Genomic DNA, 16,961 nt, shown 5'->3' on the forward strand with positions numbered 1-16,961 from the left:
TGCTCTTAAAAATTTTTTTAGTTTATATTAGAGCATTCATGTATCTTCTTTTGTATGTCATAGTCAACATAGCAAGAGTATTGATTTTATCATTTATATTCTCTGAAATTTGATGTGCATCTATTGTTTTATTTTTGTGTCTTGCCATCTGGAACCCATCCTTTCCAACCAAACTGAATTCTTCAGAGAAATGGACTTATTACTCTATTGTTATTTGTATCTCCATTGTTTAAAACAGTGCTTGCTTAATTATAGGTGTTAAGTAAGTGTTTATAAATGAGAAAAAGGATGGGGAACTCATAGAGGAAATTGGAAAATGCAGACTTGTGTGCATGAATCAAACTGTGTGTGTGTGTGTGTGTGTGTGTGTGTGAATGTTGTGAATTCACTCAGTGAATTTATCTCTAATTAAAATTTTTTTTTTGCTATATGGTATTCGAATCTGTACCTGGGACTTGATTTAGTTCCCGTGAAGTTTCATTATACTTGATATTGGGTTTTTTGCACTGAACTGTATTTAGAAAAGGTGATCCTTAAGTCTCCATGTAGCTCTTTGATTTTTATGATTTTGTCAATTTGATATTTCCAGTTCAGCTTTCAGTTATGAGTTTTTTAAAGTGTGTCTGAGTGATTACAGAAAAGTCACAGTAAGTTTTGTAATGCTAGAAAAAAATCTACCTTTAATTTTCCTTTTGCAGAACTTATTTGGTTCTCATCTAAATGTATTACAAATCTAATACTTAAAATTATTTTATAATAGATGATTGTAAATAGTGCAAAGAATCACAAAGTAAATTTTAGTATCTTTATCCTTAGTCCTACTACAGAGAAGCCAAACAAACAGACCACATTCTTAGAATAGATCATGCCTAATTTTTCTTCCAAGTTTGAAACACTCCCTTCATTGTTTAACACTTCATTGCAACTGACATCTCCCCTACAGTTTGAGTCACTTGGAGGCTTTACTGTGTAATTAATGCATAATTGAAACCTCCTCCACACAATTATAGTACTGGCTGTAACCCATAGCTCATGTCAGCATAGATTCTATTTGGTTTCATGTAAAATGAGGATTCTTCAATTTTCTAGCGCTCCTGTAAATGAAACAAAACTAGCCTTAACCTTGAACATCCTAAATAACAAAATCAGGTTTCTCATTATTATTATGGAAGTATTAAAAAAGCACATACTAAAAAAACATGATCTTAAGTTTTTTGGGCCTGTGTTTTATTTAAAATAAACTGATTGGATGGCACTTGTGATTCTAGTCATGATGGTTGCCTCACAGAGCAGAGTTCCAAAGAGGAAAGATTTCACAGAGTGCTCCAAAGATAGGCAGAGGGATCCCCTTGAATTAGTCAAATACTGTTCAGTACATGCATATGAGAAAACTACTTGAAAGGCCTGGGGAAGGAGCAGGCAGAAAATGACTGGAGCTTAACATAGGACCATGTTCATGTTCCCAACATCCCACAGGCAGTGCAAAATGTCAGCCACTTTGGAAAACAATATAGGTGATACTTTTTTATCATTACCTTGAAGATATTATTGCACTATCCTTTAGCTTCCTTTGTGGATGATGATAGGTCAGATGTGAGTGTGGTAGTCCTATGAAGGAAGTCTGCTTTATCTGGTTATTTTAAGATCATTTTAAATTTGTTATAAGCTACACCTACTTGTAGATTTCTTACATATCCCACTTTGTGATTCATTGTAATTAAATCTGTGAGTTTGTGTTTTCATCAGTTCTGAAAGTCTTGGTCCTAATCTCTTCAGATTGTTTCTGCTGTCCCCTCCCTCTGGTTTTTCCCTCCTCTTTCTGGGACTTCTGTTCTAGCGGTTCTTTTCAGTTCTTTTTCAAATTTTTGCTCTTTTTAAAATAATTTCCTTTTTCCTACACATATTTGCAAACTTGTTCCATAAGCTTTAATCTTGGTAGTCAATTGAAGTCCATAGTCATATTTTCCTTTATTTTTCTTAATTTAATTAAATTTTTGAAATTAAGGTTTCACATGAAAACCGTTGTGGTTACTACATTCACCCATATTATCAAGTCCCCCCAACACCCACCCCATTGCAGTCACTCTCCCGTCAGCGTACTAAAATGCCACAGAGTCACTACTTGTCTTCTCTGTGCTATACTGTCTTCCCTGTAACCCCCACACCATATGTGCTAATAATAATACCCCTCAATACACTTCTTCCCTCCCCACCCACACTTGCCCACCCCTCCCCTTTGGTAACTGCTAGTCCCTTCTTGGAGTCTGTGAGACTACTGCTGTTTTGTTCCCTCGGTTTTACTTCATTGTTATACTCCACAAATGAGGGAAATCATTTGGTACTTGCCTTTCTCTGCCTGGCTTGTTTCACTGAGCATAATACCCTCTAGCTCCATCCATGTTGTTGCAAGTAGTAGGATTTGTTTTCTTCTTATGGCTGAATAATATTCCATTGTGCATATGTACCACTCTATCCATTCGTCTACTTAGGGACACTTAGGTTACTTCCATATCATGGCTATTGTAAATAGTGCTGTGATAAACAGGGATGCATGTGTCTTTTTGAATCTGAGATCTTGTTTTCTTTGGGTAAATTCCTAGATGTGGAATTCCTGGGTCCAATGCAATTTCTATTTTTAGTTTTTTGAGGAACTTCCATATTGCTTTCCACAATGGTTAAACTAATTTACATTCCTACCAGCAGTATAGGAGGGTTCCCCTTTTCTCTGCATCCTCGCCAGTATTTGTAGTTCCTAGACTTTTCGATGTTGGCCATCCTAACTGGTGTGAGGTGATATTTCATTTGTGGTTTTAATTTGCATTTACCTGATGATTAGCGATGTGGAGCATCTTTTCATGTGCCTGCTGGCCATCTGAAATTTTTCTTTGGAGAAGTGTCTGTTCATATCCTCTGCCCATATTATAATCAGGTTATTTGCTTTTTGGGTGTTGAGGCATGTGAATTCTTTATATATTTTGGATGTTAACTCCTTGTTGGATTATGTAATTTACAAATATATTCTCCCATACTGTAGGATGGCTTTTTGTTCTACTGATGGTGTCCTTTGCTGTACAGAAGTTTTTTAGTTTGATGTAGTCCCATTTTTTTGATCATAAAACTAGTATCAGTATCTGATGAATCTAGTATGCAGTATTGAAATTTTTCGAAGGATTCTACCAAGTTCAAGCTCTTGCACATCCCCTTCCCTCCTTTTATCTTGTCTAAACTTTAGAAGCAGAATGATTCTCAATGCAGTGATTGCATTGCCCCAACTTAATTAGAGTGATCAGACCATAACTAATAAAATATACTAGTAACTGTATATTAGGAATGTGCGTATTCCAAAAAAAGACTTTTAAAATGCTTTGTGAACACTAACAAATCTAGAGTTGGCAACAGCTCTGCAGATTGCTGAGTTATTTTTGAGAATATCTGTTGATAGCACAGTAGAGAACTGAACTTCATAGTAGAGTTGGTAATTAACTAAATTACTATCAGTATTTACTAAAATATAGAATTGGCATATGCTGAGTTAATTTCCTACTGTGACATTTGCAAAGCAGCCCTGAAATTTGATGGCTTTTTTCTAATTTTGTTGAGGAATTAAACCTGAAAAGATGTTTTAGTGGCCAAGTCACTTATCCAGGAAGAAGCAGAAGCCTAGCTAGCCACATCATCTTTATGTCATGTGACTTTGATTTTTTTAATAAAATTTCCCTCTGGTAGCTCTTAAGGGGGCAAAGATTGTGTGGTCTTGTGGCCTTGGAGCATGCCAGATGAATGAATATGAATTGTGTGTCTGTATGCACAGATACACACATACCAACTTATGGCCTGAGTGAGCTGAATTCTATTTGGCAATCAAAGACTCATATTCTCAAGCATTATGATTTGTTCATGCAGCATATGTTCATTTAAAGAAGAAAGTTCTGGTTTAAAACTATTAGTTTTTAAAAATTAATTCCAAAATACAGTTTATTTTCCCATTTGCACCAAATTCAATCATTTGACCCTTTTCTCATCTCTCTATTTTTCAAGATTTGTCCCATCAGATGAAAAAAAGAAACAAGGCTGCCAACGAGAAAATGAAACTCTAATACAGAGAAGAAAAGACCAGATACAACCAGGGGGCACAGCAGTTAGTGTCACAGTTCCTTATAGAGTAGTAGACCAGCCCCTTAAACTTATGCCTCAAGACTGGTAAGATAATCTATGTTTTTTACATAGTCATTAATTTTTTTATAATGAACACAAAATTTTATAATGAGTTCTAAATAGCAACCATCCTGAAACCTGTATTGATGTCTGATTTGCTCATCAGTAATGTTCACATTCTAGTAACACCTAAATAAATTCATATTTTGGGTAGGTAAACTTTATTTTACTTACAAAAAGAAACACTAACTTCTGGAAAGCTAAGAGAAAAAAATTTTTCCACTTGCTCATTTTTTCTGGATCTTATAGAACAAAACTTTCAAATAGACTAATAATGTTTTGAGGGCCTGTATTTTAGATTTGGAGAATTCAGATTTTCTGTTAAGAAGTGGTAAGTGAAGGAATTGTTACCTTTATTGTAAGGGAATAATTTATTAAAAAGAACATGACTACCCTGGTTTAGCTCTTTTATTGCATTAAAATGTCATTTGATAAAATTTTAAACTATAAACTGTCAATAAATTCAGATACATGAATTATCTTAAAGTACTTCATTAATCTAAGATGGAGTTAAAAATGCGAAGTCTGAGAGTGCATCTCTGTGACAGAATGAAACACATTTATGCATTAGATAAAATTTATCTTTGAAGTACTCATTAGTCTTCAGATGTTAGAAAATCAAGCCATTGAGAATATTAGTATGTTAAAAATTTGCTAAAGAATAAAGGTTCTTGTGTTATAATCCTTCCCTGCTACCTAACAGAGATACTTTGAGTAATATATTAAGTGGATCAGATGAGAATTTCAGATACCCAGTTTACTACTTGTAAGAAGTAGGAAAATTTACACCATTTGTAGTACATTTGTAGTTATTTGCAGAAAATTATAATAGTGTGTACAAGTGCTATCACTGTGCTGCAAAATACTGCTTGTGCATATTAGCTAGGTTCCTAGATATTAATGTGATACCTGGAATACTATTTTCCTTACCTTCTTTTCTTCTTTGTTAATTGTCCTTTCAAGAATTCACTCCCAATGAATTATCTTGCTCCCCTGGCAACCCTATGAGACCCAGTAGGATCTCAGTGATGTCTATTCAGTAAATTCCCTTTAGTTTTGCAGGCACGTTGGGCTTCCGGCTAATGTATGGTACAGGTTATATAGTAAGAATCCATTTAATAGTGTGCCCCATTACCAAAGATGGTTTTGGCTATGTAGGGCATATATCCCATGAAAGGAGGAGATTTTTTATTTAAGGTCTAATTTTAGCTTTTAGCTAATTTGTTTTTTTTTCACAGTAGCTTTCATCATTGCTATAGGCTTTTTACTTGAATAGAAGGTAACCCTGTTAATGTTTTGTTGGATGTATAAAGTCTTTATCTAACACAGTTGTTATCAGAGGGTGGTCTGTGGACCTCTGGGCATTCCAGGACCCTTTCAGGGAGTTGTAAAGTCAAAACTATTTCCATATTATTATTGGAATGGCTATTTTCATGATTTATCAGTCCTCACTCAGGAACAGTAGCATAACCAGTACATATGATCAATCATTTATTTCCCTTTCTCCTCTTTACTCCTATTTCCCTCCCCTTCTTTCTCTTCTGGCTAGTGGACTGTTCTCTAATATGCCCATGCATTTCTGTTTCCTCATCTGTAAAATAGTACTCATCTGATTGGACTGTTTTGAAGATTAAATGGGTTAAATAATGTGTTAATATACTTAGAACAGCACTGGCACATAGTAAATGCTTATAGTGAATCTTAATAATGTTAATTGTTACTATTGATATGGTTTTGTTTCCACCTCTTCAGTTTTAGGTTTAAACTGTTTATGGCAGTTTAATTTCTCAATTTAATTAAATTATAATTAAATATTTTGTAAGATAATGAAGTACAAGGACCTAGAAAGAGATTTGTTCTTTTTAGGAAAATGAAGTTGAATGGTTAGAAAAGCAAATTGCCTTAAAAAAAATACTTACAGAATTTAGGTTGAGTGAAACAGTTGTAAAACACTTGGAAAAAATAAAAAGTCTAGATGGTTTCTGTACTCAGATTACTTTCCAAATAATCATAAGAACTCAAAAATAAAGCCTTGGGGCTTCATAAAACAGTTGGCGAATTACTATTGTAATGTTTTTAATTAAGTTAAAACATTTAATATCTGTTTGAATTTTAGGTATTTCCTTTTAAAATCAGCTTTTCTGGTTAATAGATCAACTACTGTTCACTGTTTCATTGGAAAATGGGTCCTTATTCTACTTAGTAAAGGGTGGATTAAAAGGCTATAAAGTTCACATATAAGGATAGCGCATGTAATTATGCTTAAGACTTAGTTGCAAAAAAACACGCATGGAAGTATAGCAGTTCATTAATATTCTCTGATAATAACATTATAATGAAAAGTTCTGGTAATGTACTTACAGAAGGATATAGGAGACTATATCACATGAATAATTACTAGAGCTTTCCCTTAAGGATTTGTAATAACCAGAGCTCACGTTTAAAATATTCTCTCTTAACTATTCCCCCTCCCCCTTTTCTGTTTATTAGGGACCGGGTTGTAGCAGTTTTTGTGCAGGGTCCTGCATGGCAGTTCAAAGGTTGGCCATGGCTTTTGCCTGATGGATCACCAGTTGACATATTTGCTAAAAGTAAGATTCTCTTTATTTTTACTGCTTATTCAATGTTGAAGTGCTCTTGCTTTATTTAAGAGGAAAAGCCGTCTGTGGCTGTGCTATGTGTGTATCAAGGATTCCTATTTTTTTATATATAAAATGTTAATTTTCAGGCACCTGTGAAATATTTTTAAAACCTTTTTTTTTTAAGTGAATTATTGCCTATCCCCCAACATTAACAATTATATTTTAGGTCACTTAAAAATCCTTAATATTGTTGCATGTCCATACATTTTTATTAAAATTGCTTTTTGCTGAACAGTAATGTGTAGGTATAACTTTAAACAACTAACTATTCCCACTGTCTGTAATGTATGTAGCATTTTTCTTTTAAGTCTCGGCTCAGATATTCTGTCCTGTAGAGAATCCTTCTCTGACCATGATGAAAATAGCCACTACTTCCTCCCAGTTACTCTGTAAGCTTTTATAATTTCATAATAGCACTTATTGTTGTGGGACATCTTATTTTTGTATCTTTATTGTAATTCTTCCCTGGGTTGAATGCAAGTTCCATGAGGGGAATAGTGTTATCTGCCTTGTTTACCCTTGTATACCCATCACTGAAGAGTGGGTGACATGGGGAAGCATTCAGTAGATAGCTGTTAAATGAGTGGATTCCATGTACTTTATATCTTTTATTGACCATATATTGGTAAATATTGATATACCAAGAGTAGATGAGATTAGCCTGTTTTTGCTTATAGGGATATTCCAAATATTACTTAATTTGAATACAAAATTAAGTTAATAACATCAGTAAAATTACTTTTTAAAAGCTTTCTCATTAAACAGATATGTTTATTAGAAATTACAACTTTAGTTACTGTGAATTCTCTTCAACCTTCCTCCTTTACTGACTCCTTTCTATCAGCACTTAAAATGAAAGTACTCTTGCTGCTTTCATCGTAAAACAAGCAAAACAAAATGCTTGCTCTTGACCTCACCTTCCCTTCTAGCTCCTACTCTTTTTCCTTTTACAGCTGAGCTTTTGAAAAAAATTGTACTAACTCACTGTGTATTCAGTTCTCAATCCACTGTAAGTCTGGCTCTCTCGCTCTCCACTAAACTTCGCATAAAACTCACCAGTGACCCAAATACTGGCTACATTTGATTTCCTTATCGAAGTTGACTCTCTTGACTCATTTCCTCCATTTAAAAATGTTCTTTTGCAAGGACTTGTTACTCTTTCAGAGACACTCTTTAGCTACTTTTCTTCTGGTTTTCAACTTTTATGTTACTGTTTCTCCTAATTATAAAAATTCTCTCAATATCTGATAATTTTCAGTTAACATTTATATCCCTGTAATCTAAAAGTTAACATCTCTAGCTTGATAGTGAGAACCCTCATGTCTCACTGATTACCAAGTAACTCCTCTGTGAGGTCTTACTGGTAAATCAGACTCAACCTGTTTTAAATGGAATTAATTGTCTTATATTCTCCCTCATCCCCAAGCTGTTTATTTTCCGTAGTGTTTTTTTTTTTTTTTTTTTTTTTTAGTAATTTGCCTAAGCCAGAAACTTATTTCTTAGCTTGTAGTTGATCTCCTTTGCTTTTCACTCTTGCCTTTTCTAACTTCCTACCCTTTCCTACATAGCTCACATAGAAAATGATACTATCTATATAGCTTGGAAAAAACTGAGGGTATTTGGGAGTATCTCTTTGGGATTTAGTAAAAAATTGTATTTTCTTCATAATACATAATAATAAAGTACAGAATTTTAGAGAAGATATTGAATACTGAATTGCATAAAATTGCCACATAAAATCTTCTCAAAATGATGAGAAATTTGAGTTTGTAACTAACTGGATATAGATTTTTTTAAGTACTATTTTTTATGTTTGAGGTTAATTGAGATTTTTAAGTGATTTCTTCAAATTTTTGCTAGTTATCATAGAGAAAATTTTTATTTTATTAGGCTGTTCTTTTGTCATTTGACATGCTACATTGTATCTATTAAATACTCAACTTTTCTGTTCTTTTCTATTTCTTTTGCTTCCCTAGAAAGTGTTGACAGGATTCATGCAGTTGGAGAAAATGAACAATTCTGAATTATGTGAAGTATTTTGCTTCATTTTGCTGAATTATGTGAAGTATTTTGTATTCATTGTGTCACCAGATAACTGGTCTCTTACAAAAGAACTTCATTTCTTTTTTATTGATGAAGTTTAAAAACTCCGAGTCTTCTGAATCAGGAAGATCTTTCATGATAATGTCTTGGTATAAGTTTGCTTGTCACCATTGCTTCATGCTAAAAATATTTTTTATGATGAGAGAAACCTTATTTCCTCATTAGTGACTTAAACTTTATGAACTCTGATAGCCCAGCTTTCATTTAAAAAGTTGTATGTTTTGGTGGAAAAATGAATGCTACATAAATTAAATATATTGACATCATTAAAGGGACTGTAGGCCTTTATGGCTTTAGATAAATCATTTTGAAAAATATAACTCATATATATTTAGAATGATTTAAAGCAAATCATACTGAGAAAATCAGAAAAGCAAAACATATAGTAAGCAGATTAGGAAATACTGAATTGTTGACTCCATTTAATTTAAAAAGTTTAAAAATTATTTTTTACATGTATAAATAATGTGCTTTGAAAATGGGTTTTCTGAAGACATAACCTGTAACTCCTTTAATGAACTGGTTTCAGTTCATTAAATTGAATTAAATTAGAAATGAATAATGTGTCTGATGAGTGGGACCTTTATTTACAAAAGCAAGTAATTGGGAAAAATGTTGATGTGTCTTTTTATGGACACAAATGATTCATTTTGGATTTCCAAATTAGGAAATTTGGGTTCCCTAATTTCAAGAATTAGACCTTGATTAATTTTCAACATCAAAAGCCAGTAAGCCAGTATGTAACAAGCAGTCCATTAAGCAACCATCCAAAATATTTAACCAAGTCAATCCTTTTCTCTTTAAAAACCTCTAATATTAGGTGATAATGGTGACAGTAATAATTGTTACATCTTATATGTTCAAAAAATGTAAAACATTTAAAGAAAAGCTAAGTATTATATGTGCACATATAAAACAGAAATTCCACTGATGATAAACTGATTGCAAATACAATAATAAACTAGCTAGGCTGTTTTGCCTTGATGATCGGGAAGAAAAACTGAAAGTCAGTATTTTATGGGCCTTTTTCAGCACATACCATTTGGTAATGTTGCCCTAGATTCTTTTATCTGCCCCACACCCAGAGTTCTTAAAAATGAAAATCAGGTAATTTCACCTTCCTGACCTAAACTTTCTAGTGACTTACTATCACATTTGGAATAAAATTCAGATTTTTTTTAGCCAGAAAGGTTCTAAGACAAGACATTGCCTAGAGAAGAAGTTATACTTGTTTGTAGACCATGCCAAGCTTGCTTCCATCTCAGTGCCTATGTATTAGCTATTCCCATTACCTGAACTCCTCTTCTCCTAGATCTTTGCTAGACTCACTTTTTATATCACTTAATTACCTACTTCTAGGTAAACTTCTCAAGAGACCTTGCAGTTTTTTTGTTTTCCCTTTTCATATTTCATAGCAAGTTCCATTAATTCTCACTACCTAATTTTCTATTGAATCTTTTTCTTGCCATAAATGTATCTTCTCTCCAATTCTATCTTTTTCTCCTATGGGTTATTAAATTGTATCATTAGTCTTTGCTGAACACTTTGCAGTGATTCTCCATGTCTCTTAGGTAAAAGTCCAAACTCCATAATGTGGCCTACAAGGCCCAAATTGCTCTGAACCGCTATGGTCTTTGGTCTTACCTCTTATCCATTCCCTGTATTACTTTGCTTTTCTTTGGTTCCTAGAGTAAACCATTTTCTCTTTGAGCATGCTCTTGCTAACCAGCTCACTTTTGTTCTGTGTTTGCCTAATTCTTACTCCACCTTTAGGTCTTAGATTAGACCTCACACCCCTATGCAAGCCTTATTTGAATTCCTTTGGTCTGGGTAAGGTATTTGATTGTGTTTCTGTGATAACCCTGCTACATTTATCATAGTGTATTTGAATAGTTTTTTTCTTATTATTATCCTTCCCCAGACCATACACATTTTGTCTTATTCCTCATTTCAGTCTCCAAGTGGCTGGCATTTCAAAGATCGTTTTGGTTATAATACAGCTTTGGTTGGTGGAAGAAAGATTTTTTTTTTATTGATGTCTGTGTGAGGTATTTTTAATCTTTCATAAATTATTTTTGTAATTTGGACTGTACTTTGAATAAAAAATATTATTTCCCTCCCATATAGTTAAAGCCTTCCATCTCAAATATGATGAAGTTCGTCTGGATCCAAATGTTCAGAAATGGGATGTAACAGTATTAGAACTCAGCTATCACAAACGTCATTTGGATAGACCAGTTTTCTTACGGTTCTGGGAAACATTGGATAGGTAATTCCGATCCTAAAATACTGTTACTTCTGCTTTATTACAGCAATTTTCCTGTCTCCTCAGAGTTCTGTTCCTTAAAGTTGTGAACCATATTCCCCAATTCCTAATTTGAACATTGTCTAATTTTTTTTATTTTATCAAATGTACGCAGTGGTTCAGCAGCGCCCTTCCCCCCTGGTAACCACTGGTTGCTTCTCAGTGTCTATGAGTCTAATGCTCTTTTTGTTCCTTCTGTTTTCCTTTGTTTTTATATTCCACAAATAAGTGAAATCATATGGTGTTTGTCTTTCTCCACCTGAGTTATGTCACTGAGCATAATGCCCTCTATATCCACCCTGAACATTGTCTAATTTGACGCTGATCTACAGTAGATAATTAACAAATATATTTGTTATACTAACTTTAAGAAATAGATGGAGAAAGGGCTTATAGCTTGATAGAACACTACTGGTACTCTAAGTCAGAAGGCCTGGATTTGAGTCTTGATTTTGTGATCTGACTCTAATGAACTGTGTGACCTTTATGAACCTTGTTTTCTATATCCAAAGAGCTTGGATTAAGTAATGATCTTACCTTTTTTGCCAGCATGAAAAGGTCTCAAACTTGAGTTTGAGTAGCCCATGAAAGGAATTTAGTTTTGAATTTAATTACTGCTATAAGTAAAGTTCTTAAGGCCTTTTACAATATTGGTTTTCTAATTGGAAAATTTAAGAAGAGTGTATGATAATAATACCACTTAATCTATTCTTGTTCAAGTGCTCTTTAAAATCTGTAACTTTCTTGGTGTCTCTCACAGAATACTATGCATTTCCTCAAAGTCAGAGGTAACCCACTGATTATAGTTGATAACAGGTTAAAGAGAGACATATATTATACTAGCTAGAATCTCTCAGATTATAGTGTTCAGTAAGAGGAGTGTTTCTTCTATCTTACTTCAGAGTTGCTAGATGTTACAATATCAGGTTTTCAGTTTCTTAGAAAACAAAACATCCTATTCCACTGTTGATTTTAAGTTTTTAAAAAATGTCAACTTACTTTTATAGGTAATATTCTAAAAATGCTAAAATTCCTGTAATCATTATAACTTACTGTGTTGTTATTTTTTAGGTACATGGTAAAGCATAAATCCCACTTGAGATTCTGAATTCCTTGGTTTCCCCTTTTTCTGGAAATCTGGATTAAGAAGCTTGGATATGCCTTGATCTAAGACTGAAACTCGAGCTTTATGAATTTGTCAAGAATTTACAAATGGAGGTCACAGATTGATCTTTTATAAGACCTTATTTGATGCTTTATGCTTCAAAGGGATGATATGATGCCTGTCGTCCATATAAGCAAACTTTTTGGCTTACAACTATTTTTTTAAGATTAGCCTTCTAGTATGTAATGGAAATTGTATATTTTGATAGAAGTTTTTCTCTATTGGTTAAATTAGCATTACTTAAAATTTGTTTCTTTAGAAAATAAATAACAAGTTATAAATGTGTGTATATTTAGAGGTTATAAGGCTCTCTAAGCCATCTTCTGATTTTTCATTGCTCTATAATTCCTTTTATTGAAAATACTATGTTATGAATGGTATTAAATTTTAGTCCCTGGAACTTAAAAAACCAAGCAAAGGGATGTGACTACATTGACTGAGTCAGTATGTTGATCTGTATGTGTACTATATCTATGCTTATTCTTTATTTAAAAAGGAATAATGAAAAATCAAGAACAATTCTTCAGCTTTGTTTGAGCTGTTCAGCCTTTCCAAGACTTCTAATAATGAATACATTTAATGAATGTACATTCTTCTCACTGATTTTGGTGATTTTAAAACTTAGAATGATATATTTCTGTCTGTGAAACCTGTCCACTTGAAAAATCTCAAAACACAGATTAAAAACCTTAGGCTATAGTACTTTTTATTCTGGGAGTCAGAGTATGATTTTGGGAAAATGTATTAATCCCAGTGCAGTGTAACTTTAACTTCCTTATCTTTTTTTGTAAGTCCACCTTTGATTCTTTATATGGTATAGGATTTTGAGTCTTATATTTCTAGGCATATTGATCTTGTAGTTCCCTTCCATTATCCCTAAATATTGATAAACTATTCCAGACACCAAAGAACACATTTGCTTCATTAAGTGTCTGAACAAAAACAAGATAAAAACACTGGTATTTTTATGTATGTATTCAATATCATATAAAATATAAAACCTATATTTTAACTTAGTAAAATATTTTACTACTTCTCTACTTTAGAGTGTTAGCATCCAAGGTATAATGAATGAGAATTCTCCTTGAGTCTTGCTTTCAAATCTTTTATTACTTAAAAGCAACTTGGAACCCCTAAAGAGTTTTTGCCATTAGAGTCATCACTGATCATTTATCTTATGTCATTTTTCCTCTATTTTTCCCCCCAGTGATCTCTCTTAGGCTCACATATTTTTTTGTAAAATTTTTCATTCCTTCTATGTTAAGCTGACATTACCTAGCCTCATTTTGAAATTTAATGCTTTTATAAAAATGAGAAGCACTTATTATTTATTTTTTAAGTAACCACAAAAGTCCAATACCAATAGTGAATAGAGAAAGTATTTATTCATGTGAGATTCACTAGGTTCTTAAGAAGAAAAGCAGACAGACTTTAAAATTATTAGATTTTAGGCTATTTATAAGATTTGAACAGATTCTGACCCCCTTCTCTTCTCTGCACCCTCTTCTTAAAACTCAAATTTGTTCACATTAGAATAGTATATAAATCTGTTTTCAAAATAAATTATGTATTGTATAAACTTTCTCCATGATGGAATAGTTAATATTTTAATGTAAGATTACTTGTTAAGACTACTACAAGTGGACATGAACTACCTTTCTATAAAGATTTTTAGTATTTATACTTATGTCGTGTATGAATTCACTTGATACAGAGTGTGGTTAAAATTGGGAACATCTACTTTAAACAGGGTTTATTTTTCTATCTTGAATTTGCCTTATGTATATTCAAAGGCTTCTGGAAATACTGTAAGGAACATTGGAAAAAGTACAAATATCCTGTGCCATGTATTTTAAATTCAGACCCTTAATAAGTACTTATTTTCTTTGTCTTTTGCTTCTTTCTCTCCTCTCTTCTCTTTTCTCCCCTCTCATCTCCTTTCTTTGCTTTCTCTCTCTTTCTTTGGCAGTTCAATCCCCTACTGAGGTCAATGTAATTAATTTTATAGCCATTGAGCCAATCACTATTCATTCTCTCATGACTCCTCTAAGGCCTACAGCAGCACCTATTGTAGTGCCTTGCACATAGGCATTCAGTAAATGTTTATGTGCATGAATGGACAATGGGTTTTCAATATAACTGATTTATTACAAAAAGTGCTTTTGGCTATACTTGGTTGTGGAGTTTGAAGATACAGAATTCCACTGAATGAAGAGGCACACAAGATATTTTAATGAACTACGCAGTAAGAAACATGACTTAACCCATAGTTATGGTTAACTGGAAACACCGTTGTTTTGTTCCACTGGTGAATGAAAGTTCCATTTCTTTATTCATAGGACACTCTTCTGAGTCAGGTAACATTCAGAAGCTGTAGGTTCCAATCAGTGGCTTTCAGTCCTGACTGCACATTAGAATCATTTGAGGGATCTTTAAAAAAGACCATTGTCTGAATCCTGATTTTGATACACTTAGTGTGGGATGAGTCCTGGTCATCAGTGTATTTTAAAAATTCTTCAGTTAATTTTATGTTCAGAAAGATTTGAGAATTGCTTGTTTAATTCGTTGTTAAAAACAATGCCAGTATTAAATGTTCTGTTTCCTCTCCCTTTTCCTCTTCTTTTATTTTTTTGTGGCCACCTTTTGCACTAGACCATCCCCATTTTTGGTGGTATTGGCCTGTAGTTCCACATGACAAATTCAAGTCTTATTTATTTAATATAGGGGTATTTTGCTGTTTAATATTTAAACAATGTTTTAATATATTACCTTATAAGCTAGCATTATAGTTTATGATTTCCCATATGTCCCATATTCCTTACTGTTTTTTAACAGCAGCTTGACAACAGACCATACAGAAATAACTAATTCACAATGAGGAAAATTCATAGCTAATTTTTAAGGTAGAAGGAAGTAAAGTATTAAATTCTTTCTGCCATGCAGAATTAAACAAATAGAGTTTGCTTAGGAAAGAGGCATAATACTTTTTAATTGGTCTACACAGAAAAGTAAATTATTCATTTAAATAAAATTCATTACCTAATAAAATGAAATTAAAGTGATGACATTGTTCTTTTCTGAAGGGTGGGAAGTGGGTATTCAGTTGCCATATTTCTTAGTACATAATATGACAATTCCATTTTATCAGTGTTAACAACAGAAATGATGATGGGAATGCATATGTGGCCAGAAATAAGTGCCTCTTTGACAGATAACTATTATCTGAGTCGTAGTTGTCAAATTAGTTTATAAAATTCTTTGAGACCAGCAGTATATTTTATAATATCACAAATACAGTAATTGTTGTAAAAGCTGGTCAAAATTAAACATGAAAAATAAATTTAATTACATTAACTTTAATATCGACTGAATTTTTATTCATTTGGATTTGATACTCAGCTGGTTAGCCATAACATTTTAACTTTAGAAATAAAAAGTGGAGAAATGACTGAATTTGGCTTAAGTTAAAAATTGGATTAGAAATTTTGAAATGCCATGTCCTTTATGTTTCGGTCTGTTTATTGCCACATTTGAATATATACCCCTGTATAGTCTCTATGTAATATGTTGGAATAATAATTAAGGAAAAATTAAAGATGTAAGATAGATGTACAAATGTTTAGTAAATGTATATTAAGTAACAATACTTCCAATTTATTGATCTGTTTGGGTTTATATGTATTAGGCAGTGTTTATGAATACTTTGGGGGTTATAAATGTGTGCCGATTAAATGAGTAAATCTATACTATTATTGCCAGAATTCAAAAGGTGGGGCAATACTGTGTCAAACTTAAGTAAATGATTTATGTCTCTGAGACATTTGCCATTGAATTCCATTTCTATCCACTTAAAATTATACTAAAACTACTTAACCTCTAAGTTTGATTATATTGGTTAAAATGTAATGCAATTGATGTGCATGGTGTAGGAACTATAAATCATTGTCTAGCCACCAATTTTTATTATTTCTAAGCAAAGTGGTTCTTGAATGGAGCTTTAATTTGGGCCATGTGACCTGATAAAATGTACTACTCACCCTGATTCCATTTCCATAGATTTAAAAATTTCAGGTTTTACTGTAAATAAAATTTTTTGTAGTACTTCACATTAGAGTCTTGGGGACATTGCCAATCTTCCCCTACCAAAAAATCACATTCAACCAAGAAGATAGAAAGTGTATTATGGCTATATAGGATGTGGATAATGAAAGTCTTTGCATGAAGTGGTACATTAGAATTTTCAGGCGTAGTATTTCTCTGTTACGGAAATAAATGCAATATAAGCTTTCATTTTGAAAACTAGTGAGTTAATTTAAGGAGTTAAATACTGTAGGGAATCCTAGTCCTTCATAAAATTAACAAGCTACATGGTCTGGTGGACTTAGTTCGATTATACTCAAATTATCATGTCCTTGTTAAGAGTGGATTCTGGTAAGTTGCACTATCTTTACCATTTGAGCATCCCGACTATAACATTTTGTAGTTTCAAAACAAACTCTACTCCCATATAATCAAATCATTAACAGCATTG

General features: G+C 32.7%; 1 protein-coding gene across 1 annotated transcript in view; it reads left to right on the forward strand.

Moving 5' to 3' along the window:
• Nucleotides 1–16,246, forward strand: part of CDC73 (cell division cycle 73) — a 127,248-nt gene extending 111,002 nt beyond the window's left edge. Inside the window, exons 14-17 of the mRNA XM_036919689.2 lie at nucleotides 4,039–4,200; nucleotides 6,706–6,806; nucleotides 11,088–11,229; nucleotides 12,337–16,246. Of these exons, the coding sequence (XP_036775584.2) occupies nucleotides 4,039–4,200; nucleotides 6,706–6,806; nucleotides 11,088–11,229; nucleotides 12,337–12,373 (442 nt within the window). The 3' untranslated portion in view covers nucleotides 12,374–16,246. The remainder of the gene's footprint in view (nucleotides 1–4,038; nucleotides 4,201–6,705; nucleotides 6,807–11,087; nucleotides 11,230–12,336) is intronic.
• Nucleotides 16,247–16,961: the final 715 nt, after the last annotated feature.

This window comes from Manis pentadactyla, chromosome 19, assembly GCF_030020395.1.
Source record: "Manis pentadactyla isolate mManPen7 chromosome 19, mManPen7.hap1, whole genome shotgun sequence".
In the NCBI taxonomy this organism is placed as follows: Eukaryota; Metazoa; Chordata; class Mammalia; order Pholidota; family Manidae; genus Manis; species Manis pentadactyla.